We start from the raw sequence: 23780 nt of genomic DNA, 5'->3' as shown, positions 1-23780 counted from the left end.
TGAAGCTGTAGCCTCTATCATCTATAGTAAACACTTTCATTCTATTTACTTCAAGCTCGTTCTTCTGTACTCAAAAGTTGCAAATTACAGATATCTTTTATAAACACGAACGACAAAATTGGCATAGTTAGATTACGCGATATTACATTATACGCGTATAATGCATTGAGGGGAGTCCGTTCGGGTATCCTCTATGTTGACCTTAATGGTCGGCTATTTAGTCGGCAACCATTATCGCCCTCAGTAAGTGTGAATCTGCTCTTTCTGTGCAGACAGCGGTCAACATCATCCTGTGGGGGACCTATGCAGTGTCTTTCATGGAGGTACTCGGCTGTTGTTGTCCCCTTTGGTGTATAGTACAATGTCAAGAAAAGTCTGAAGGTGTTCCTAATGTTGCATGGTCTTTTTTTCATGTCTGTAGATAGTGTTTATCACGGTTATTCAAAAATTGAGAAATTGATAAATTGCAAGAGTAAAAAGAGAGAAAAATAGTTGGTTTTTAGTTACTATTTTTCACCATTGGTATTATTCACGTGAACAATTTATCTTTATTTATAGATTTAAACTTACCACATGCTTTATGTAAAACTGGTTGATTTACGTGTTATCAAATAAGGGGCTCTGTTGACGGTTGTTATATTTAATATTTGTTGTATTTCTATGAATTTATATCTGTAATTATGAAGTTATTATTAATGTAGGCTGAAATCTGTACCGAATACGCTTTGGCTGCTTATGCACAGAGTCCTATTTAGAATCTCTGTCTGTCTGTCTGTCTGTCTGTCTCTCTGTCTCTCTCTCTCTCTCTCTCTCTCTCTCTCTCTCTGTATATGTTTGCTGTAAGCGCCAATCACTGCTATCACTTCTCTGCTTTGCTTTTCAGTGTACTGTCTCCACTTGTACTGTTTGTTTTGATTTTTACCTTGTCAGTTATTTTATATATATATATATATATATATATATATATATATATATATATATATATATATATATATATATATATATATATATATGTATATGTATATATGTAGGTAGAACTGTAATGAATCAGAATTTATTAATGAAGAAATGAAAATGTAATTATTTTATTAAAGTGGTAATGGAATAATTGTGTTGCAATTCTGCTTATCCACAATATACATTAAATATCTGATGATTTATTCGTTACTATAATAGATGTACAACAGTATGATGAAACAGAGAAAACTCAACGATTTCTTACTGGCAGTGACAAAGTAAGTTTATCTCATAAGATCATAGTCCATAGGACCTTGATGTTAGGATCGTAGGACCTTGACTTTAGGATCATAGGCCAATGACGTTAGGATCATAGGACCTTGACATTAGGATTATAAGCCAATGCCGTTAGGATCATAGGACCTTGACGTTGGAAGGCTAGATAACGACTTTAGAAACATTTAAGAAATAAACAGCAAGTTAAATTTACCGGAAAATGATTTTGGTTTGTCACGTGATCAAATTTTGCATAGAGCTTACTTCAGTACGGAGTATATAAATTCATGTACTATAAAGAGTATGTCACCGACAAAAACTATAACGCCTGACCTTTTGATTTTAAAATCAATTCAACATTCATATTACTTAAATTTTAAATATGACATATTTTCAAACAGTTAAAATCGTTTTGAAATCATTAGTTAAAGAAATGACTAGAAAACAAATTTTGTTGATTTTTATTTAAATTTACATTAACTACAGTTTTACTTAGCAGAAATGTAAAATAACGTTAAATCAAATATGAAATTAATTAAACTAAACGTACACTTGTTGGCCATTGGCACGTCTGAAAAAAGGATTTTCACAATAGCATAAAATTTGTCCAGATTTAAGCCTAATTTTCACTTTGATTTGAATTTAAATGGAGCTTTTTTTTGACAGATCGATATTTCAAGATATTGTCAGCATGGATACTGTTATAATGAAAATCATGGTAAGTAAAAAGAACATTTTACTGATCAATGAAAACATATGAATCTGTATGATACAATTGTGTATTAGTAACATTTTAAACCAGTAGGGGTCACCATGTACTATTATGTTCAAAAGTGCTGTCTATTGGAAGAAACTAATTGCTTTAGCCTGATTTAATGATATGATTCAATTAGATAAATGAAATGAATATGGCACGCCTGCTCTCTGTCTCCCACAGAACTATGCCAAGAAGCTGGTCATCGCTGACCGTGCCTCCCTATTCCTGGTGGACACCAAGAGTCGCGAGCTGTACGCGCGAATCTTTGACACTGGACGTGTGGAGGAACATATACCTCAGAAAGAAATCAGGTACACACAGAGAGAGAGAGAGAGAGAGAGAGAGAGAGAGAGAGAGAGAGAGAGAGAGAGAGAGAGAGAGAGAGAGAATAAACCTAATGAATTAAAATAAAGCAATTTAAAAAATCGAACAAGTAGTAAAGTACTTATATTGATAAATTCTGTGTGTGGACAGATTCCCCATGGACAGAGGCGTGGCTGGTCACGTGGCCTCCACGGGGGAGGTGCTAAACATCGCGGACGCCTACACAGACAGTCGCTTTAATCGTGACGTGGACCTCCAGACGGGCTACAGGACCAAGAGTATCCTCTGTATGCCCATCTACAACCGGGGCAAGTAAGTCCGCCGTCGGTTGTAACCTACATCCTGTTTGAAGTTTCATGCTGTATCACAGTAAGCACCATTGTTTGGCCTGCCTTAATCTCTGTTTCAGTATTATTGGCGTCGTCCAGATGGTGAATAAAATCGACGGTGTCTTTACTAAGGCGGACGAGGAGTCATTTGAAACCTTCGCCATTTACTGCGGTCTTGCTCTACATCACGCTAAAGTAAGGACAACCATTACGTCGGAGAAAATACTGGACATTGCCCAAAATACCTTAAGTTTTTGTTATGAAAATAGAATACGTAGAAGTTGTTTTCCTATGTAGATTTTTATATTTTGGGACCATAGAGTTGTAGGCGAAACTGAAAGATAAACGACTTATCATGGCGACACGCTTGGATGAGGACATTAACCAATGAACAATTTGGTTACAATGTGTTTGTTTTTTGCAGTTGTACGACAAGATCCGCCGGTCAGAGCAGAAGTACCGCGTGGCTGTGGAGGTGCTGTCCTACCACAGCCAGTGTAACGATGAGGAGTACATGTTAACGAAGAACGTGCCCATTCCGAGCGACATTCCCGACATCCTAGAGTAAGTTCTCATTTCTAGCGACATTCCCGACATCCTAGAGTAAGTTATCATTCTTATCGACATTCCCGACATCCTAGAGTAAGTTCTCATTCTTATCGACATTCCCGACATCCTAGAGTAAGTTATCATTCTTATCGACATTCCCGACATCCTAGAGTAAGTTCTCATTCTTATCGACATTCCCGACATCCTAGAGTAAGTTATCATTTCTAGCGATATTCCCGACATCCTAGCCGGAGTAAGTTATTTATTCCCAGCGACATTCCTGACATCCTAGAGTAAGTTACCAACTCTAGCGACAAATTCCCGACATCCTAGAGTCAGTTCCTAGCGACATATTCCCGACCTTCTAGAACAATTTCTCGTTTAAGTTCTCCGTCTTAACGCGTATTTCAGACACCCCGACAGTCCTTTCCAAGCGATATTGCGGACATCATACGTCATTCCCTTATGGCAAAAATGCAGATACGTAACTGTTTTAGTTCAATGCATATACATGGTTTATATTTATGTTTTAATAACTTTTATCCATCTGACATAAAAATATCTATTATGCTGTATTTTGTTGCAGTTACGATTATTCCCCTTGGGCGATAGACAGTGACCACAAGCCAGTGTATGTTCTGTACATGATGAGGGACATCTTTAAAATGCATTCCCAGTAAGTCTATCGTCATCACTCTTTGACGCAAAGAACCATTCAGATACTACATGTGTCACGTGATAAGACTGAGCCAATTATCGGTTGTTTCTACCTGTATTTTATGTTGTCCAACACAACGAAACGCGATCTGTGTAATAGAGCAGCTTGCTTGTTCGTCAGAAAAACGTCTAATTAAATAACTAGAAATGAAAAGTTGGGTTAAAGTTATTGTGTGAAAGACCATTGACGAAGAAGCAATTTGTTTTACAACAAAACCAAATCGTCCCTGTTTTAATTTTTGTCTTCTGAAAAATGACTAAGTCCCATCACATGCTGTTTTTTGCAGTAAAAACAAAAATGAAGAAAGGTATTGTCATTTTCAGTAGCGTTTAGTGTAGCCTCTTTCTGGTTCTTGCTCTTTAGAGAACACCACTTATAATTTTCAAAATGTGTGTGTTTTCCCTATAGACTGATCAATGATTGTCAGTAAATCTCCTATATAACGGCTCCGCGTACTAACAGCCAATCACTGCTCTTTGGGTTTTTTTTTCTCCTGCAGATGTGTGACGTCACAATCGATGTTGTGTTTACATTATTTTGATGTTTTGGGGAGTTCTTTACATAAAACATTGAACAGAAGATTCTCCAGTATAGATATGAATTTCTTTTTATCTATTTTAAATTTTGATTTTTCCCCTCTAAAATTACGATAAAACAGAAAAAAAAAATTATTTTCTGTTTTCTCATAATTTTAGGAAAAAAAATCAAAAATTAAAATAGATGAAAAGAAATCCATATCAATAGTATTTGATATAATGTAGAAAACTCAAAAAGTTAAAGTTCAAAAGTTTTTGTTTGAATCGGAAAGGATATTTGGAATAAATTTAGAGACACTCTGTCAACCCTTCCCACAAATTTCTGGTTTTAACTTATGTATACTAGTTCTCATGTATAACCATACATAGACCAGCTAGATTACTATAATCGTATTGATGTAGCCCCGTACAAACCTATACCAAAGTAATCCTCACAGATTCTGTAAACAACCTCTTCTCTTGAACTGTTTATCGTATTATTCTCCAAGTTTAAACTTTACACTTGTTACGTACGTGTACACTTTATCGCATGTAGCCATGTATCCTATTCTGATTTTTCAGTCATGCTGTGTGACTCTAAAAAACTTAGTTCTTCCCCAAAACAAATATTTCACTAACTAATATATGTTTAATTGCTTCACCGCGCTAAGTGTATACCTCGTTGTTGTGCTGGTGTTACTGTTAATTTCATTATTTATATCATCTCTTCACTATTATTGTTTTATTGTATTTTTTAATATGCGTTTAATAACATGTTATTCCTTCAGAAAAATTATGCATGTTTTTTTAAGAGCAGTTAACCTATCAGTGGTTTTCTAGCATTCACTATAAAAAAAGACATGAACCATATATATTAATTAATGATTTTGAAATTGAATTTTTGCAAACCATCGCGTCATCCACATAGTCGTGATGAATCTAAAAATGACCACAAAATAAAGTTCTCTGTACGAGGGACCGCATTTTCAGACAATTTTGCCGGCTAAAATGTTGCAAGCTCGGCGACTCTTTGTCATTGCCATTAGTCCAACGAACGCCACAGCGCTACCTCATTAGTGTATCCGGCCTCCATTTCCTTCAGTCCGTCAGCTGAGTTTGATCAATAGACACAAGATTCTCCTAGACAGGTCCCCAGTCTCTTTCAAACGTGTCGCGGAATAAATGCCGTGTTGTGCTACTAAGTTTTGTGATATAAGTGTTTGGCAAAGAATAACTTTTTGTTTTTTGTGTTGAAGGCATGTGATTTGTTAAATATAAGCCAATAACAAACCTTACAGTATGTATTTGACATTGGAAAATAAGAATAATATCTACACTACACATACCAGTAAATAAAAACACTTTTGAGGTCTTTTTGTCTAAAAAAACCAAACAAACACCGGTATGACTGGTATTCGCTTACAGATATTCATACAAATGTACTGAAGTATATTTAAAATTATTAGACTTTTGATACTTTATATGCAGTAGATAAAAAAAAAAGTCGCACGAACTCTTGACCAAATAATAGTAATGTGAAAAGTATTGGTATACATCAGATGTTGTAAAATGTCAAAGACCGGATAGATGTATTAGAAGTGTCTGCTGAATTGTGTTGTGTACACAGCTGGGACCCCGTCTGCTTTAACCGTTTGTCTTTGTTCAGAAGGTTTGACCTGGACGACATGATTAGATTCACCCTCACCGTACGCAAAAACTACCGGAACGTCCCCTACCACAACTGGGCCCACGCCTTCTCCGTGGCCCACGCCATGTTCACCGTCATCAAAACGTCAGAGCACCGATTCACGCCCATAGAGGTGAGATATTTAAATCGATCTAGCAGAATGTACTCTACTAGTATTTGTTTTATGGTTTGATAATTTCAACGTATTTGAAATAGCAGACTCTATTTCATTTTGAATTATACTAAACTGTTTATTGATATTTTTAGCATTATTAAGGATAGTGTGTAGTAATTTCAGGATATGTGTGTCTTTTTCAGTGTTTGGCCTTATACGTCGCTTGTCTCTGTCATGATCTTGATCACCGAGGGAAAACTAACGCTTTTATGGTCAAGAGTGCCTCCCCTCTGGCTGCCATATACTCCACCTCTACAATGGAGCACCATCATTTTAACCACACCGTTACCATTTTACAGGTAAGTATCCTGGTCATGGCACCAGCATTTCATAATAAATAAGTGTTGGATTATCAAGCTGAGCAAATCTTTTGTTTTGCTTTTCAGAATGAAGGTCACAACATTTTCAAACATCTTTCCTCAGCGGAATACAAACAGGTGAGAATAATACATTATAAGAAAGAGTGATATGTAGATAGATCATCAAGAATAAAAATTGGTGATGAAAACTAATGATACTCGTTTCAGATTCTGAGCGATATCCGCCATTGTATACTAGCCACAGACTTGGCACTGTTCTTTGCCAATAGGTCTCGTCTCCAGGATATTGCCGACAAGGGCGAGTTTTCCTGGGACAATGCGGACCACAGGTAAGGGACCTTCCTTCGTACAAGACAGTGCATTACCCCTCATATCATCATTAGGGTTCAGGATATTCATATCTAACTCACCTTCTGAATTTCATCATATGAATCACCTGTCATTTTCCAAAATTTCATTCTGAGAACAAATGTTTGCATCAAGCATCACATTACTGAAGGTTTCTGAACAGTATGGAAACTCAGTCACCTGCTTCTCATCGGGAGGCTATTTATAGACCGATTTCTTAATTTCTTAGAATGCTTCTTCAAGCCGTTATCATAACGGGCTGCGATCTTTGCGCAAGCGCAAAACCTTGGGATATTCAACTAGACCTGGTCAAGTCGATTTTCGATGAGTTCTATAAAGAGGTACTCTCTGCATGCCTGTGGAGACTTTCTGTCTTTTGCATGCCCTTTCATTATATACACTTAGAAGCTACTGTGGTCGTAAGTGCTTTGTCAGTGTTGTAAAGTATATTTTTGGAAAAAGCACTAAAATTACAGATTAGGAAAACGAAGCAAAACAAGACAAACAAAAAACACAAAAAACGAAGCATTTGTTCCTCTAAACCCATACACCTTGCCAAAAACGAAAAAATCTCCCATAGAAAGTGGTATGTACATTCTATCCAAACTGAATTGTATTTTCCTTTCTAAACTGGTCAGAAGTATTATACCTTAATTTTCATTGCACCTTTTCGATACTTTATCAGTAAAAATAGATGTTGGTAAACCCTGTAAACACAGAAATTATTTTTTTTAAATTTGTGTACGAGTTTTTTTTTTTGTTTTTTTTTTTTGGGGGGGGGGTCGTTTGGGGAGTTCCTTTGAGTTATCATCAACATACATAGATATCATGTTCAAGCAGGAAGGGCTTACTGTTAACATCTCATTGTATCACCGGCTTTTCATTATTTATTATATTAACAGCCAGGCTTTGTTTTGGAGCTTTGCTCTATGTCAATGACTTTACCTTTTACCACAGAAAGTCAATGCTTAGATACATGTACTTATGAAGGGTTGGGGTAAAAAACGAATTGTTCTTTGTACGACCTATCAATAGTAAGGTAAGTATCTGGGGCTTGGGTGCTGTTGTGGTGTATTTGTTGTATTTTGATGTTGTGATTTCAGGCGGCTTGTAATGGCCAACAGTATGACTGCTGCCGATCTGTGCTCCATGTACAAACCCTGGAAACTCCAGGTGCAACTGGTTGACGTCATAATGGAGGAGTTCTGGCAGCAGGTAAAGTCTCGCGCCTCACCAGAAAAGACTGCTTTCTTTTTTGTCAGAAAAGATAACAGAAATCGAATACAGTACTTTACAGAATATTTTTTACATCTTAAAGTAAAACTATGAAAAAGATATCATCCCCAAAAATGTTAGATAAGATTGTTGCATATCCCATAATGCATCTCAACAGGTAAACACTTTGGTATATAAATCTAATCGTATATGTTCAACTAAATCCATGGGTTTTTGTTTTGGAAACAATCAGACAACAGCAATGGTTTTGTTAGTTTTATGAAACTGGTATTTACGTTTAAGGGAGATCAAGAGAAAATCAAAATTGGTTATGTCCAGAACCCTATTATGGATCGCGACAAAGTAAACGAACTCCCGGAATCCCAGGTACATACGTCATAACCAGGATTAATACGTTTGACTGCCTTGCACGTGATCAGCACAATAAAAATGTCCGTGGATGATCCCTCCATGTACAAGACTCCCACTCATTTACAAAAATAAAATAGATCCTAAAAAATCGATTCTCTCCCGAAAAATAAGGCTCACTGCGATGTTTGTTTTATTGTCATCCATTAAAATTTGAAGGATATTGGTTTAAGTTCTTATCATTTATATGTCGTTGGTCTTCTAAATAGTTTTTATTATATGGCCTTAAATTGGGCATGTCTTGCGCTTAGGAATATTGAATATTAGAACCGCATATTAAACCAATACACATTGGGATTTATCATTGTTAGGAATAGGATTACTGAACATTTTGTACAGGGTTTAAAAATTTCAAAAGGAATATTTTGGGGATATAGCTAGTAAATATAAAAACAAACCTTAACTCTGTCATTCTATTGAAAATGATCGTGAAATCAGCTTAATGGATCCATATCGTTGAATTGAAAGACGATCAGTTATAAATCTCCAGTGTCCAGTATAGCTGATTGCCTTTATAAGATGTATGTTAATGGGAATCTGCACAGTTTGACCCCCTCACAATCCTAACACTCTGTACTAACATTCCCCAGGGAGACGAGGAGAGATCACAGGGGCTGACCCCCATGCCAATGATGGACAGACAGAAAAAGAACGAATTACCCCACCTAGAGGTAACCAGGTCACGCAAATAAAATACGAGGAAATTCGGACAAGAATGTTTAGAGCTATAATGTAACTGTATGTAAAGGATTCTAAACTTTGTGTCAGCAATGAAGTAAAATTTATGTCTGCAAAAAGGCATCCTATTTGTCTATCAATAAATCTGCTTTATTATAGAAAATTCATTCCAATTGAAATCATTCACACAGTACGATGATTTGATAAGCTAATCAAATAATTCCTTCCACCTTACAACTAATATGCAATCACATGTATAGACTGTTTTAAGTTCGTAGAAAGTTGTTTTCTTTGCAATTCAATCGTATTGTTTCCCCTGTTTCCACTGTCCCATACTTAAAACTAGAGTACTAGTCACTAATGTTACTCCCGTCTTTTAGGTTGGATTTCTGGTGGGTATTTGTCTACCCTGTTATGAAGTGATGGCACAAATTTTGCCGGAAACAAAACCGATGGTGAACGGAGCCGTGTAAGTTGATATTTATTTTTAGCTTTCTCGTGTACTTTTCTGACCATGGTTCATTTCATAAAGAAAATCTCACATTTTTTACTTTGCAGTGCAAACTTGAAAAAATGGCGGGAACTGGCCGATAAAGAAGCGCTTGAGAAAGAGAAAGAGAAGGAGAGAGAAAAACAGACAGAAGAAACTCAGGACGAGGTTATAAAGGAACCTCCAGTGACAAAACCCAGTGATGACGTCAATGTGACGTCAGAAAAGAGCACTTTATTACCAGCGGACGTTTTAGATGACAGTGCTTCAGACACGAGTTTTTTGGCGGCAGACAAGCCATTGCCCGACCCGCCAAGTGGCCGGACCTCCAACACGAGTGTGCCGTCAGAGAAAACTGTGTTATCCTCACAAAGTGAGGAGTCCCGATAGCTCGCTCCAGAGCGCTGCATTATAACGCCGTGGGGTGTTTCCATTGAATCGTAATATGTGTTTAGCTACTACGCAGGGTAACTTTCGAGCGCGCATGCTTTGTGATTCTAAGGTCTGTGATTTATTTATATTTGATACCCGAGAGAGCATGCCGTTCGAGTACTCTCAGATAATTTATTCGGAACCTCTTATTTATTTTCATGATGATAATACTCCATGACGTTCCCTCCTATCTGCGTTTGATTCCGTTAAATGTACGTTGATGTGTTGGATATTGTAGAATAAATCGTTATGAAACACCTAGTCTCCATTCCTTACTAGATCCTATTGATGTTATCAATGATTATAAAATCAAGCGGCATGGCGTCATTAGCGCATTGTCGCAAATGAAAACACAGATTTTTTTTCATTAAGAAATAATTAAACAATGCAAAAAGATTTGGGAACTTGATTAGTCACTTGATAAAATGCTGTGAAAATTTTTTTTACTTGTCAAGCAGGCCTAGGAAAGAGGTGTCAACAGCTTACTAGTCTAAAACTAATCTTTAATATACAACTTAATTAATTAATACAGTAAATCTTCTATCTTAAATATTCTGTGTTCCAGTTATACCCTTGTAATATTTCAGGAAAGAACAATATGCTAGAATTTCTTAACGAAAACAAAGTACCGTGCACGTGTGTGAGAGTTCAAATTGCTGACGAATTGGTTGCACATTGGTAACTATTGTATTCGGCTGTAAAATTTTAAACAAGAAATTATTGTTGCATGTTTTATAGAAAATCCTTCTTCATTCATTCATCATTGATTCCAAAATTCCACAGCAACGGTAATCTGTTATGGTAAAATTAAGTTTTCATTATAGATATTGTCACTTCTGGTCAAAGTATTCAATCAATCTTGAAGTATAATATTATATCAAATATTTTGATAAGAGAAATCGGCCAATTCAAATTGACCACTGATTGAGGCTTGCAACCTTGTTCCAGTTTTTCGATGTCTTCAATTCCATTAAAACAAATCTGGTTTTACACGCATGATTTTATATTAAAATGTGTGATAAATACACATAATGGTGAAGTTAACTTACCGGCCACGGAGGCGCAATTAAAATAGGATATCTAACTTATGTAAAAAAAATGACGCAAGTTCGATTCGCTGCGTGCCTCCAAAACCTTTCTGGAACATTAAGACTAAAGAGCAAATTACAAAAATCTAGAAATTGACTAACGATTAAAGGGGAAGGAAACTACAATTATGTTGTACAATAAATCAACTACTTATCATCTACTTTAATTGTAAATCGTTTTTATTTTCATTAAAACCCCCGGAACAATAAATAAATCAAGAAAATCGATCGCCTAATTTAAATTTCCCGCTGCTATGGGAGCTGCCATATTGAACATTAATGTATGACGTCACACCATCCATTCTGGTTTGTTTTATCAACATAGCATCAGTATATTAATTATCAAATCATTATATTTACTATAAATGACAAATTTGAAACAATTTCGATTTGAGACCGTTCTTTAACCTTTGACTTTCCACTAAATTACAAACCAACGTCAAACAGAGCATGTTCGTTAAAATCTCAAAGCGGAGGTAATTGTTGGAGGAATTAATCTCCGCGTGGTTGTGGAAATTGTCAACAGATGCCAAGTATCGTAGACAAATTTTGACATGGTAATTCCGACTTTAGAGAATGAATTGTATTTTATACATTCCGATTACAAATATAACGTGCTTATGCGGTGAGCGAAGAACTTGACTTGGAATCAAAATTACTTTAAATAATAGCAGATTAACAGCTGTCATTTATTTAATAAAAATGCATATATTTATACATAAATATATTTATTCTTTAGATTGACGTGTGAACCTAAACATAATCAAATTTGCTCAGTCGGATACTTGAGTAACAGAAAGGCATGAACAAGCGTTTTATTCAGAGCACTGTTTATATTGTATTATGTAAATCAAATTGGAATAGATGGTGTGACGTCAAAATAATTTTTTTGTTATTTGTTTTTAATACAAAAGAGTTCTACATCATGTCAGCCTCCAGTAAATACGATTTTTCAACTTCAAACGTGCATTAAAGCTTAATGTAGTTTATTTTTAAAACAGCATGACCATGTGTGATAATTGAAACCACTTTATTAATTTAAATAAAATGTGTTTTTGACTTTCCTTCCCCTTTAATATAAACAAGAGGCCCATGGGGCCACATCGCTCACCTGAGCAACAATGGGCGTTCAAAAGATATTGTGTCATATGGTCCCTCGGTAGAAAAACAAAATATAAATATTGTAAAGTATTCGAATTTTACACTATTTTGTATACATATAATCTTTGACATTGTACCTTCATGAAATATTATTTTTTACCAGAATAAGAAATTTCTACGCAAGATATAAAACTAAATATTTGGTAGAGGTATACTGTAAAGTTGTTAACTTCCAAATCCCTATATTTTCGTTCTGCCCCCCCCCCCCCCACTTTGTAAAGCGATCAAAATATATGAGAGCATATAGGTACATTTTTTTCATCAACTACTAAGTACTTACTAGTTATTGTATTAAAAAAAATAATAGTTATTGTTTTTTATTTTAAAAACCCTACATGTATAGATGTGAAGAAGAAAATTGTACCTCAATGTGCTCAATTCATCAAATTAAAAACATTCAAAAAATTTATTTGTCTTCTCCATTATAATTAAATGACTGTTATTTACTTCGCGTACAAACCAGAATAATTTTCCGCTGTGATATTCTTAGGAATAGCGATAATTACTTTATCCCCACAACAGAAATGTGTCAGAAATATGGAAACTGTTTTAAAGATGTCGTTTTTATTTACTCGTGTCTGAAAAACTATCAAAATTGATGTAGATTTCACATTATTTATTGTATAAAGAGAGGGCCCCAGAGAGTAGATATATACAGAATACTAGTATCATTCTTTTATTTTGTTTGTACAAGTATTTAACATACTCTAATTCATAAAAATTTTCTAATGTTCAACCAAAATTTCAGCGTCAATTGTAGAATTATAAGCAGGATACAGAGCTCACAGTTCGCCTAGGTTTGATTCATATTTTGTTCACATGAGTTTATTACATTCAGCTTATGATTTTTAACTTGGTATTTCCTATTCAGCATTTAAAATGGAAAAAAAGAATGGCCTAAGATTTTATATTCTTTTATTCACTCAAGACCAGTTCACTGGTATTTGAGGTTCAAAATCAGTTTATACAAATGTACACAAACACAGTGAAGGATCACATGTACAGTAAGAGTAATAATGATGAAAAAATGTTAAGTTTACAATACAATAAGATGTTAAAGTTGGTTTCTGAACGAACAGACTTTGAAAATTTTCTTAATAAATATTGATAAATTTTTTACTTTTTTAATCTTTAGTTTTTAAGATCTGTGTACAAACATAGAATTGTGAGCAAATCTCTGTATCTTGCTTATAATTTGAAGCTTAACACTCAAATATGGTTAGTAAATAGAAATTGAAAACAATTAAACACAAGAAACATTCACTATAACAAATAAAGAACACAATTTATTTTTTCGAAATGAATCATATATATACATGTATATACCTACATATTTCCGTCAGCAATGCCAAACTTTATTTAAACTGAATAAACTCGAGAAAATGCCGAGCATCGCAACAAAACCTATTTCATTAATCTACCATTACGCAAAAGATAATGCCGATCGAATTACCGATAGAATGAATTGTATTTCATTATTTTTTGATACATCAGATTTCGCTCAATTTGCGCAGGTAAACAGTTAACTGTTTGATTTACCAAAGTCTCTGTTTGATTTGATACGTAAAAATCACGAAATAATTAATACAGACGATAGTTCCCAGGTTACAAGCAGAAATTATGAAAACGAAACGAAAATCGGAACAAGCTAACACCAACGTCATGTGTGAAAACTGTCAACGCATTGAAATATTTAGCCTCAATTTACTTCACAAAATCGGCAACAATATATTTTGCATGTTTCAAAAATTTCCCTTCATACGCGAACTGTTGCACAACAAGCGAATTCATTAGTCAGATCGACCCTTTTTCGTATAATGTCATGGCTGCTTTAAACAAAGAACCTCGTTTTAGAAGTATGGAATACGAGTCTAGGTAAAATGGGTATGCAAACCCGGGCCGTGGCAAAATAAAAGCCAAGGCAGATCGACAATCGTCAATTCCAAATACGCATTATTTTGCAGCAATATTTACAGCGAATACAAATATACTAGTCCATCAAATATCCTGAAATTTTAATGAGATTGGCAGATTAATAACTGCCAATCTTTGTTTTGCCCAGACCAAATCTTGCCTACCCATTTTACCGGATGCCGAATTACCGGATGCCGAACCCGAAGCTATTAAACAGATTAAAACACGCATTTCCTTTATTATTATTTTCGTAATAACTCAGATTTGAAACAGAATTAGCACTTAATTTTTGCAATTTATATTTTCCTTCCCATAAGGATAATTTATGCTAAACTACGTTGAATTGGAATCAATAGTTCTTGAGAAGAAGATTTTTAAAAATGCACCCCCCTTTTTCTACAGTTTCAAGGTTTTCTCCGCTTTGAATACAGATCGGACTTTTATTTTTGCAATTTATATTCGCCCTCACATAAGGATGCTTTGTGCCAAATTTGGTTGAAATTGGATAAGCGGATTTAGAGAAGAAGTTCAAAATGTAAAAAGTTTACAGACGGACAGACAGACAGACGGACAGACAGAAGGACAGACGGACAGACGGACGACGGACAAAATGTGATCAGAATAGCTCACTTGAGCTTTCAGCTCAGGTGAGCTAATAAAAGTTCAGCGTCCCAAGATAACGTATCATTAATACTGAGCCATCATTACTGGATCTGTAATGTCTATGGTTGGTGACACCGGTACAGGTATGTGCGCGAGGTCCCACAGTTGACTCGTGGAGCCACCGTCCTCTTGGACGTCCTCTTGCTGGGAGACCTTGTTCTTGCTTTTTCTTTTCTTCGACTTATTTTTCTTTCTCTTGTGTTTTTTACCTTCCTTTGAGCTTTCTTGTAAACCGTGTTTGTCGTCTGACGCTGATATCCCAGTTATCGGATCTGTATCAGTATTGAACGTTTCATCAGAAAATTTCACTAGCGATTTGTTGTCATGTCTCTTTTTGGCTGTTTGGAAACGTTTATGTTCCCTAGTAATTGGTGTAGGGGTATCCAGATTACGTCCTGGCATTGTAAACTCGTGTCTTAGAGGAGGAAGCGATTGAAATTTGGAATGATCTTCCAAATTGATGTCAAATATTGGATTTGATTCATTGTTGTTGTCTTCAATGTCTTCAACTTCTTCAATGTCTTCTTTGGTCTAAAAAAAATCAGGAAAATTGATTTATATGACAGAATGTACACTTTACATTCTATATCTAAAAAATTATTAGCTTGTCTGACCCATATATTGGTCGGATTGGTTGTCAACCATTTCTCAGTTTTGACATAATGACAAAATGACGTAAAATCATTACAATGAGGCAATACTTGATATATAATCTAAACTTACCTTTCCTCTACAACGTGTCATTATTCTGTTTCGATGATAAAAACCCAGAGCAGCTAAAACAAGAAGAACTCCCAGGACAATCACTGGTATAACATACACCGCTAAAAGAGCAAATGCATCGTGAGTTATAAATCATGTCTTGTGTGTATTCTTCTCAAAAATGAAAAGCTGCCATTGGCCATTTTTTCGTAAAAATATCCAACTGAATGATTAAATTGTGAAATAAACATTGATAAATCATGGCCTTTCACATGATGTGCCATATTTTTGTTTCAACTATACATGTATGATCCTTGTTATGATAACGGCTTTGAATCTAGAATTAACAGATGCGCCAATAATTATGAATTTGGTAAGTTAAATTTTCATAGGAGAATATGCAAAAAAAAAAAAAAACCCATCAAACTACTTCGTTATTTTACTGAATTCAAATAAAGCAAATGTACAAACCCTTCCTATTTTTGATGGTTGATTTTATTCCACATATATTATAGGGTCCCTTTTTCCTATAAGGCTACTACGTTAAAATGTATTACGTCAAACGCCAAGCTCTGCGACCCTGTTAGTTTTAGGTTGTAATGTTTTAGCTGATTCAGAAGCAATCAGTATGCGGATATTCCTGATCTTTTATAGTATTTTCTTTTTGCAATCTAAATAAATAAAAAAATGATGGGAAGGTAAATATTCCTATAAAATGATAACTTACGAAGTCCATCTGAGGCGTTTGAATCACTACAGCAAGATTCCATATCGGCAATGGTTGAGATATTTTCCGTACTCATCCATATCAATGTTGTCATTTTCTGTGTAACATCAGAGGTGATATCTGCAATTAACAGTATTCCTTTCCTCATAAAAAATATCATAGTTTGAACCCTTCGTGTAACTAGTATTTATCAGTTTCTAACCCCATAGAAATAATCGACTTTGAGAACTAGTCTTTCTTATACAGATTTTGCGGTAAATATACATATTGCAACAATGTATGTCGGTGTTAGAGTATGAGGAGAACACGCGATTTGTTGGACCGGAAGACGGAAATGTTGACCAATGCCAAAAGCCGAGTTTTAGTCTAACATTGATATCGTTAGGATGGTTAAATCTGCATATCAATTTGTTGGAAAGAACTTTATAGAATAATATTTAGTAATATTTATACTGATATCATAGTTTCAGGAAAATATATATTTTATTCCGATATGGTTTTCAAACGAAACATTCATAAAATTCCAAAATCGTAACAAAAGTAATATCGTAATAATACATTTTTATTATCATATGGAAGAAAGGTTACGCGAAATATGAAAAAAGCAAAATGGATACGAGTCTTTCGTGATTGTGTTTGGTGTTTTGTATTTTTTTGGTGTTTTTTCTTTTATAAAGAAATACATTGTTTTAAAATTATCAATATGAAATTTTTTTTTTCTCACTGTCAACGGTAACGTTAACCACTGTCGTCATGTCTGTAGACAACGAGGACGTTGTGTTGACGTCAGACATTGTAGACGAGTCTGACGATATGGTTGTTAACTCATTTTGTGTTGATGACGACACATTCGATGAGTCAGTTGTCGGGACGGTCAGTGTTGTGGGGTCCTCGATTGATATACCGGCGGTCGGTAGATTTGTGGTTGTGTCCCCCTCTATTGGACATGTCGGCAGACTACTGGGATTCTGTGACGACATTGTTAGTGCGGAGGCCCCGCAAGAAAGAGTTACCTCTCCTGTAGGATTTGTTCCTTTAGAAAAAAATAAACATCAATAGTAAAATGAAATAACATATGATATTTATATATCATTTAACATATAACAATTTAAGTTGTTTTTGACAAAAACCCCAGTTATAGCTATTAAAAGATTATACAGTCATGAAATCAGACATGGATATTGGTATATTATGACTTTTTTGAACTAGAAATTTAAATGGACTTAAAAGAAAGTTTTTTTTATACCTTGGATTCGAATAAAAAACTTCCCTCCAGTAATACCGAGATTGTTTGTAAAAACTATGGTCACAAAATGGCTGGTACTGGTGTACATCACTCGTGGTAGAAAATCGTTGTTGCTGGAGCAGTCATAAGTTGAAGAAAAACTGCCATCAGTGACGACAAGGGACTGCTTACAGTTTCCAGGGTCTTTTAATCTTTTTAAACAAATGTTGGGAACTCACTAAATGCATTGGCGATTGTTGTTTTAAAAGTTTAACTCACTGTCATTATTTAGATTTGATTTTTGTTCTATAAATCTAGGGTATATATATTGTACAAAATATGTTTCAATACTAGCTGACTCATAAACATTACTTTTTTATTATAAAGTGAATTTAGAGTCGCTTATAATTTTGATTTTACCAATATGAAAATGAAAATATCAAATTGTGTTTAAGTATGTTAAGATCTTAGATTTTGACATATACATGTAGTCTATCAAAATGAAGAAATCAAAGCTTGTTACTTTACGCTTATAACTTATATTTTGTAGATGTCGGAATGAAATGATAAATGTGTTACTTTGGGTCCAAAACTCACAACTTCAAGTTATCATAATTCACAACTGATACTGAGTTATTAAAAAATTGCAGAGATCGAGGGGAAAGAATCCTAATGCGTAGTGTTGTTTTTTTTTTAGTTTTGAGCTCTGATTTCGACCAATCTGTGCACAACATTAACAACACAAAGTGTGTTACTTTAGTTAGAGTGTACAATGTAACTGAAGGTTAAGTGCCTAGAATATATCAGATGACAAAGTAAAGAAATCAAAGTGTGTTACTGTAGGTCTATGGCGGTGAGTTCCACTGTTGTATCACATGACATCTCGATAGAACAGGTACATGATGTACTTGTTGTCGTCATTTCTGCCGGATACCCAATGTTCCAGAAAAAGGCGGGAGAATCAGATGTCGTCAGGTCGGTACACGGGTCTACGGCCTGATCTAAACAGAGAGTAATAACTTAACAACATCTTATACATTTGAGAACCTGCAAAATCATTTTCCGTTTTGTTAATTTTCTGAATAGAATCTCAAAGATATATAAAACTCTCAATTTTCCTGCGACAAGCAGAAAGGTAGCGAAATGGACGAATGAATTCATTTCATACATTATTTTTCTTAACAAAACTACGAAAAATGCATATTGTTTGTTTTCAAGCCAAGGAACACATTTCCTTTCATCTTTTTAGCTTAAAAATACTTCATAAACTTACATTTTAAATTTTGACTTGTTATTTTTGAGAAAATAAGTACCTGAGATACAATAGTAGTCCATTTTCATGTAATGCGTCCTCTCAATGTAAACAGAACTGTTGCAGTGTGAGGGTATGTCGATCCATGAAACTTGAATCTTACAGAAAGATTTCCCATTACATGTCTGATAATAGGCACGAAATGATCCAGAGTCATACAGGTACGAACAATCAGTGACGTCATACTGACAGCAGGCGGGGTCGTCACCCGGTGAAGTTTGTATTATGGGGCAGCCGGTCGACTTGTATTTAGCTAACGTGTACACCGCCATAACGGCTATCTTCTGTCCGGCTGGGCATGACGGCAGTAGAAAATTTGGGTTCCCAAGGATTCCGTAACAAGCTGTGTAGGATTTCAACTCCATTGACGATTCTTCAGGAAATTAAAAAGCAAATAAGTTTACTTACTTGTATTCGTAGGAGGTAAATGCACAATATGTATATATTCACGTACTATGTAGTAGTGATTTCTCTAATTCCACGCTATGATTTTAAAATAATGTCAAAATGATAGAAATGATAGATATGACATACCTGTTTTAATAACCACGCAAAGCGCCAGGATTATCAATAAATATTTTTCGTTGATTTCCATTCAAACTGTACTTATATAAATACTTAGTGGAAACCTTCAACCTATAGCTACTTCTCCTTGTACAGCCTATTGATAAACAGCTATTACATTGTTCGACCCGATATGCGTACTGTTTTTGTATACATCAAGATCAGCTGAAAGACACTTTGTCCAATTAAATCTAAAATGCAATGCATATTTAACTGCTTTGTTAAAGGGATATTTAACTTATCAGTATTTAGCTTCAAATGATCAGTGATAAATTTTAACGCCTTACGTAAAGCAATAATGTAAATGTCAATCAGGAATGATGCCATCTTTTTGGAATGATATGCACAAACATCCTTGTATATATTTGTTATCGAAGTTTCGGTAATTTTATATCAAATAAATGTTTGAACACTTCCGCACAGAAATTTATTTAATGCTTCAATATTTTAAACAAGAGATAGTACAAATTTAAAAAAGAAAAGTATCTTTTTCATTTGAAATTGTGAAAAAAATTTTGATTCAAAATTATTCCCGATCCCTGTTCCTCACCATCCAACCCAACAGCCCCCTCAACTGTTTATTTTTCTTCTCTCTTTTTGTTTTGATAATTATAATCATATAGGACAGTAATTTCTATGGGAGTAAAAATCATTCCTGCAAGAAATTTAGAACTTTCTGTAGGATTTTCTCATTTACGAAAAAACATCACTATGTCAAACAAGAATTTAATTCAGACTTAACGTTTTCCGAAAAGATCTAATTCAGGTGTCCAGGTAGCGTCGTGGACAGTGCACTCGCTTTTCACCGCTGCGACCTGAGTTCGATCCCCGTGATCGACAGAGGTCGTATGTGATAGGGTATGGCCGTCGCCCGCTTGGACACGTGGGTTCTCTCCGGGTACTCCGGCTTCTTCCCACACCAATGACCCCATCGCGCTAACATCCGTGCCAACGAGGGATATTAATATACGTTGTAGAACTTGTTTATCAATCGTTGTAAAATAAATAAAGTTCAGTTTTTTAATAGATCCAATCAGGATTAAAATTCTTGTTTGAAATATTTCCCTTTCGTAAAACATATAACACCGGTAGGGTTATTGTCTTACTCAACAGTCCCTACACAATGCTCGAGGTATGTATTTATAAAAATGATGCAAACATTTAACTGGACAGTGTATACTTTTAAGAAAGTATTGTTGCTATCTTCCACCAATAATTGCAATGCAAATGTCACATTTTAACTAAAACCGCTTTACTACGTACTTTACATTGTTACTACCTTCCATCAATGATTGCAATGCAAATGCCACATTTTAGCTAAAACTACGAAAGCCGAGAAGGATCATTCGAGATTCGAGATTCGAAATACGAGATTCGAAATACGAGATTCGAGATTCGAAATTCAAGATTCAATATCTAAATTAACCAATCAAATCATGGATCTGAAACCTGTATCCTAGCAACATCAAACTGTTCTAAATAAAGATCATTCGTACTTGCTCTTTCCTACAAATAAATGTCTTAATAGCTCTTATAGAGTGGTTATAAAATGGTTAAATCAACATTGATGAATTAACCCCACACAGTATAAACAATTAAATTAGAAATAACACTGTGGGCTTTGCGAATCTAAGTGGTTTTGTATGCCCTGTATGTATTTCCCCCCGAACAATTTTAACCCGAAGTGTATTCGCCCCAGCTGTGTAAAAATCGGCTCGCGAAGAAAGATCTGTTTAATCTAAATGTTTTAGCTATGAAACGAAACTCAATGAAATAATTGACATGTCAAAATATAGGTTATGATAAAGTTTTAAACCATAGAAGATATAATGATTTACAACCTCAAAGACAAAACTCCAGATAAGAATAGTGTATTGTAGGTTATGGCAATCCCATTGTCGATATGAGCGAGAGAGAGAGAGAGAGAGAGAGAGAGAGAGTTTTGTAGTGTCAAATTCAGTTTGATTTAGAATTTGAAATTGATTTGATTTGTTACAAGCATATATAGACACTAATTAAGCCTCTAAAACGAGAAAAGAGAGGAGGTAGCTAGGGTAGGGCAGACCAACTAGCAAGCTTTAATTTTAACGGTGTTAGCGCACCTGTGATTTACATCGACTCTCTCTCTCTCTCTCTCTCTCTCTCTCTCTCTCTCTCTCTCTCTCTCTCTCATCACCTAGCATTTCCTTTTCCGTGAGGGGGTTTGGGGTATTTGTGATGTCTTACATTAGCTAGCGAAAATGATAAAAAAAACAATGAAATTTTCTTTAAATTGTGTGTGGATGTTGTACGCCAATAATCTGTTTTCAGTATATACATTTCAAGAGGGGGGGGGGGGGGGGGGGGCTATATAGTCCTAATTTATTTGTCAGTTATTCTGTCCCCACTTTGTTTTCTCTTCGTTTTCCAGGTTTTTTTTATTTGGCTCGGCAAATTAATATAAAACTTTCTGTGTAGCTCCATAACGATGCACTGTAGATAAATTATGAGTAGTTTTACTTTTGATAAACAGGAACATATCCGTACTTGATTTTTAATTTGACTCTTATAATCGGATTTAATATTCCAATAATTATAGGGTAGGAAAGAGTAGACGGGACTTTTTTGCGCATATCCTACTGTACCATTCATTCAACACAGGTATTAGCACTCATCGAGTTCGACTTGCTTTCCTTTTCTTTCATCCACTGGATTTAAAGCTATTAATTTTTGAAAATATTTTGAATTTATGGGCTGATTTTATATAAATAAGAGCTGCACTGGTGCATATATTTACCCAAATGGACCAAAATATAACCAAATGAATCTAAAAATTTTGACAAAATTAGTTTTAAACGTACGACTCTTTTTCAATTCTAATCGGGTACAATCTAATTAAAATTAGACGTTCTGAATCCGCTACCGCTTCTCAAACATCTAACAACATCCCATGCAGGGTCACGTCAGTGTCACCTTTCAGTTAACCAATGAAATCACGACTCCGACTCTTTGGCTGAGGGCTCAGAACTCCTCTGCTTTTTTTATCGACATACGTAGATGACCGAGGTGTTCAAAGCGAAGACAACGAGGAAAACTTGTGTTATAGGAGATGCCTGTATTATATGTGGATTTTCGTTTGTCCAATACAAAAAGACAGCTGATGGGACTGATATTATTCACAAGTTCTATCAAAATAAACTAACACTGAACACAGAAAGGATATATTGTCTACAGAAGTAACCAAAAGATCGGATCTCGATCACGAAGGGTGTAACGCGGGCGTTTGTAGGTAATGCTTCAGAAATGTCGTCCAAAATGCACCCCAAATATATCTTCTTGTTCTTTTTTAAGTCTTTTAACGTTGAATAACTGAATCACTTCTTCGGACGCCAATTTGAAACTTCAACCGAGTCGATTTTAGAAACACGAATCTGATTGGATAATTCTGAAATGTTTATTCATATTTGAAAGGTCACACTGACGTGACCCTGCATGGGATGTTGTTAGATGTTTGAGAAGCGGTAGTGGATTCAGAACGTCTAATTTTAATTAGATTGAATCGGGTATGTCCTTTAGAAAAATCTTGAACCCAGACATTTTAGCAAATAAAACGACAATTGTTTCATTTTTTTATGGGAAGGGAGGTGGTGCCGGTAAAGGACATGTATTGCTTGTGGCAGTTGTGCTATACTCTCATTTGTTATAATAGGTAATACTACATATTGATATAAAATGAAAGTTTCCAATTACACTGTACATAGATTCTATCACGCATTTTGACCCGTGCGATAGTTTAAAACAATTTTCAAAGCATTTAATGTAATTCAACCGATCATTTTGGAAATTTGATTTTCTGGATCCCCGCCTGATACGTCGGCCTTCTTGTATATTAGAATTACATGTACGTTGACCATATGTACACATTAACTTAATCGGCTATGTTATGGGACGATAACATTTTTTATCAATGTTTTTGCAGGATATGTAACAAATAACAGCCTATTTGTGGGTTTTTGCACTGATTATTTGAGATAATTTGCCGCCATCTTTTATGCATTCCACACACCACTCACAGTTTCTTTATTTGGTGTTCTGTGTGTATGGCGACAAATTGGTAAATTTGCACCACTCACCCTTTGTAGCTTCATCCTGATTACATTTTATCTGGCTAAGTGTACTGTAGTAGTATATTAAATACACACATCTTTGTTTGCAGTGCTTATTTACATCTTTAGAGATTTACTTA

At 35.0% G+C, this 23780-nt stretch overlaps 2 protein-coding genes across 10 annotated transcripts in view; one reads left to right on the top strand and one right to left on the bottom strand.

The window, feature by feature from the left end:
• LOC128165603 (probable 3',5'-cyclic phosphodiesterase pde-5) overlaps positions 1-10456 on the top strand; it is a 30922-nt gene extending 20466 nt beyond the window's left edge. For 3 of the 9 annotated variants that reach the window (XM_052830298.1, XM_052830306.1, XM_052830307.1), the window contains 16 exons: positions 1177-1235; positions 1900-1951; positions 2171-2301; positions 2465-2626; positions 2724-2838; positions 3068-3207; positions 3779-3868; positions 4197-4217; positions 6092-6245; positions 6431-6586; positions 6674-6724; positions 6815-6936; positions 8059-8170; positions 8474-8557; positions 9658-9746; positions 9836-10456. In XM_052830298.1, the coding sequence (XP_052686258.1) occupies positions 1177-1235; positions 1900-1951; positions 2171-2301; positions 2465-2626; positions 2724-2838; positions 3068-3207; positions 3779-3868; positions 4197-4217; positions 6092-6245; positions 6431-6586; positions 6674-6724; positions 6815-6936; positions 8059-8170; positions 8474-8557; positions 9658-9746; positions 9836-10157 (1860 nt within the window). In that variant the 3' untranslated portion in view covers positions 10158-10456. Of the gene's footprint in view, positions 1-272; positions 324-1176; positions 1236-1899; positions 1952-2170; positions 2302-2464; positions 2627-2723; positions 2839-3067; positions 3208-3778; positions 3869-4196; positions 4218-6091; positions 6246-6430; positions 6587-6673; positions 6725-6814; positions 6937-7184; positions 7297-8058; positions 8171-8473; positions 8558-9189; positions 9271-9657; positions 9747-9835 lie in introns of all 9 variants that reach the window. The other 6 variants (XM_052830299.1, XM_052830301.1, XM_052830303.1 and 3 more) reach the window with 6 other exon arrangements.
• Positions 10457-15022: 4566 nt separating this feature from the next.
• Positions 15023-20873, bottom strand: LOC128166964 (uncharacterized). The gene is made up of 8 exons (XM_052832443.1): positions 19526-20873; positions 18993-19364; positions 18518-18680; positions 17701-17891; positions 17179-17487; positions 16455-16574; positions 15749-15849; positions 15023-15556 (listed from the first exon to the last, which is right to left on the bottom strand). The coding sequence occupies exons 1-8, from the start codon at positions 19584-19586 to the stop codon at positions 15050-15052; spliced, it is 1824 nt and encodes a 607-aa protein (XP_052688403.1). The 5' UTR covers positions 19587-20873; the 3' UTR covers positions 15023-15049.
• Positions 20874-23780: the final 2907 nt, after the last annotated feature.

This window comes from Crassostrea angulata, chromosome 10 (assembly GCF_025612915.1).
Source record: "Crassostrea angulata isolate pt1a10 chromosome 10, ASM2561291v2, whole genome shotgun sequence".
In the NCBI taxonomy this organism is placed as follows: Eukaryota; Metazoa; Mollusca; class Bivalvia; order Ostreida; family Ostreidae; genus Magallana; species Magallana angulata.
This window is presented reverse-complemented; position numbering and strand designations above follow the sequence as displayed.

What these genes read in the sequence shown, in the direction of transcription:
- LOC128166964 (XM_052832443.1), bottom strand. Translation starts at nt 19,586, where the DNA reads ATGGAAATCAACGAAAAATATTTATTGATAATCCTGGCGCTTTGCGTG. An exon ending in GGTTAACGTTACCGTTGACA is followed by an intron (nt 16,575 to 17,178) that starts GTGAGAAAAAAA and finishes TGTTAATTGCAG; the next exon opens with ATATCACCTCTGATGTTACA. An exon ending in TGACACGTTGTAGAGGAAAG is followed by an intron (nt 15,557 to 15,748) that starts GTAAGTTTAGAT and finishes GATTTTTTTTAG; the next exon opens with ACCAAAGAAGACATTGAAGA.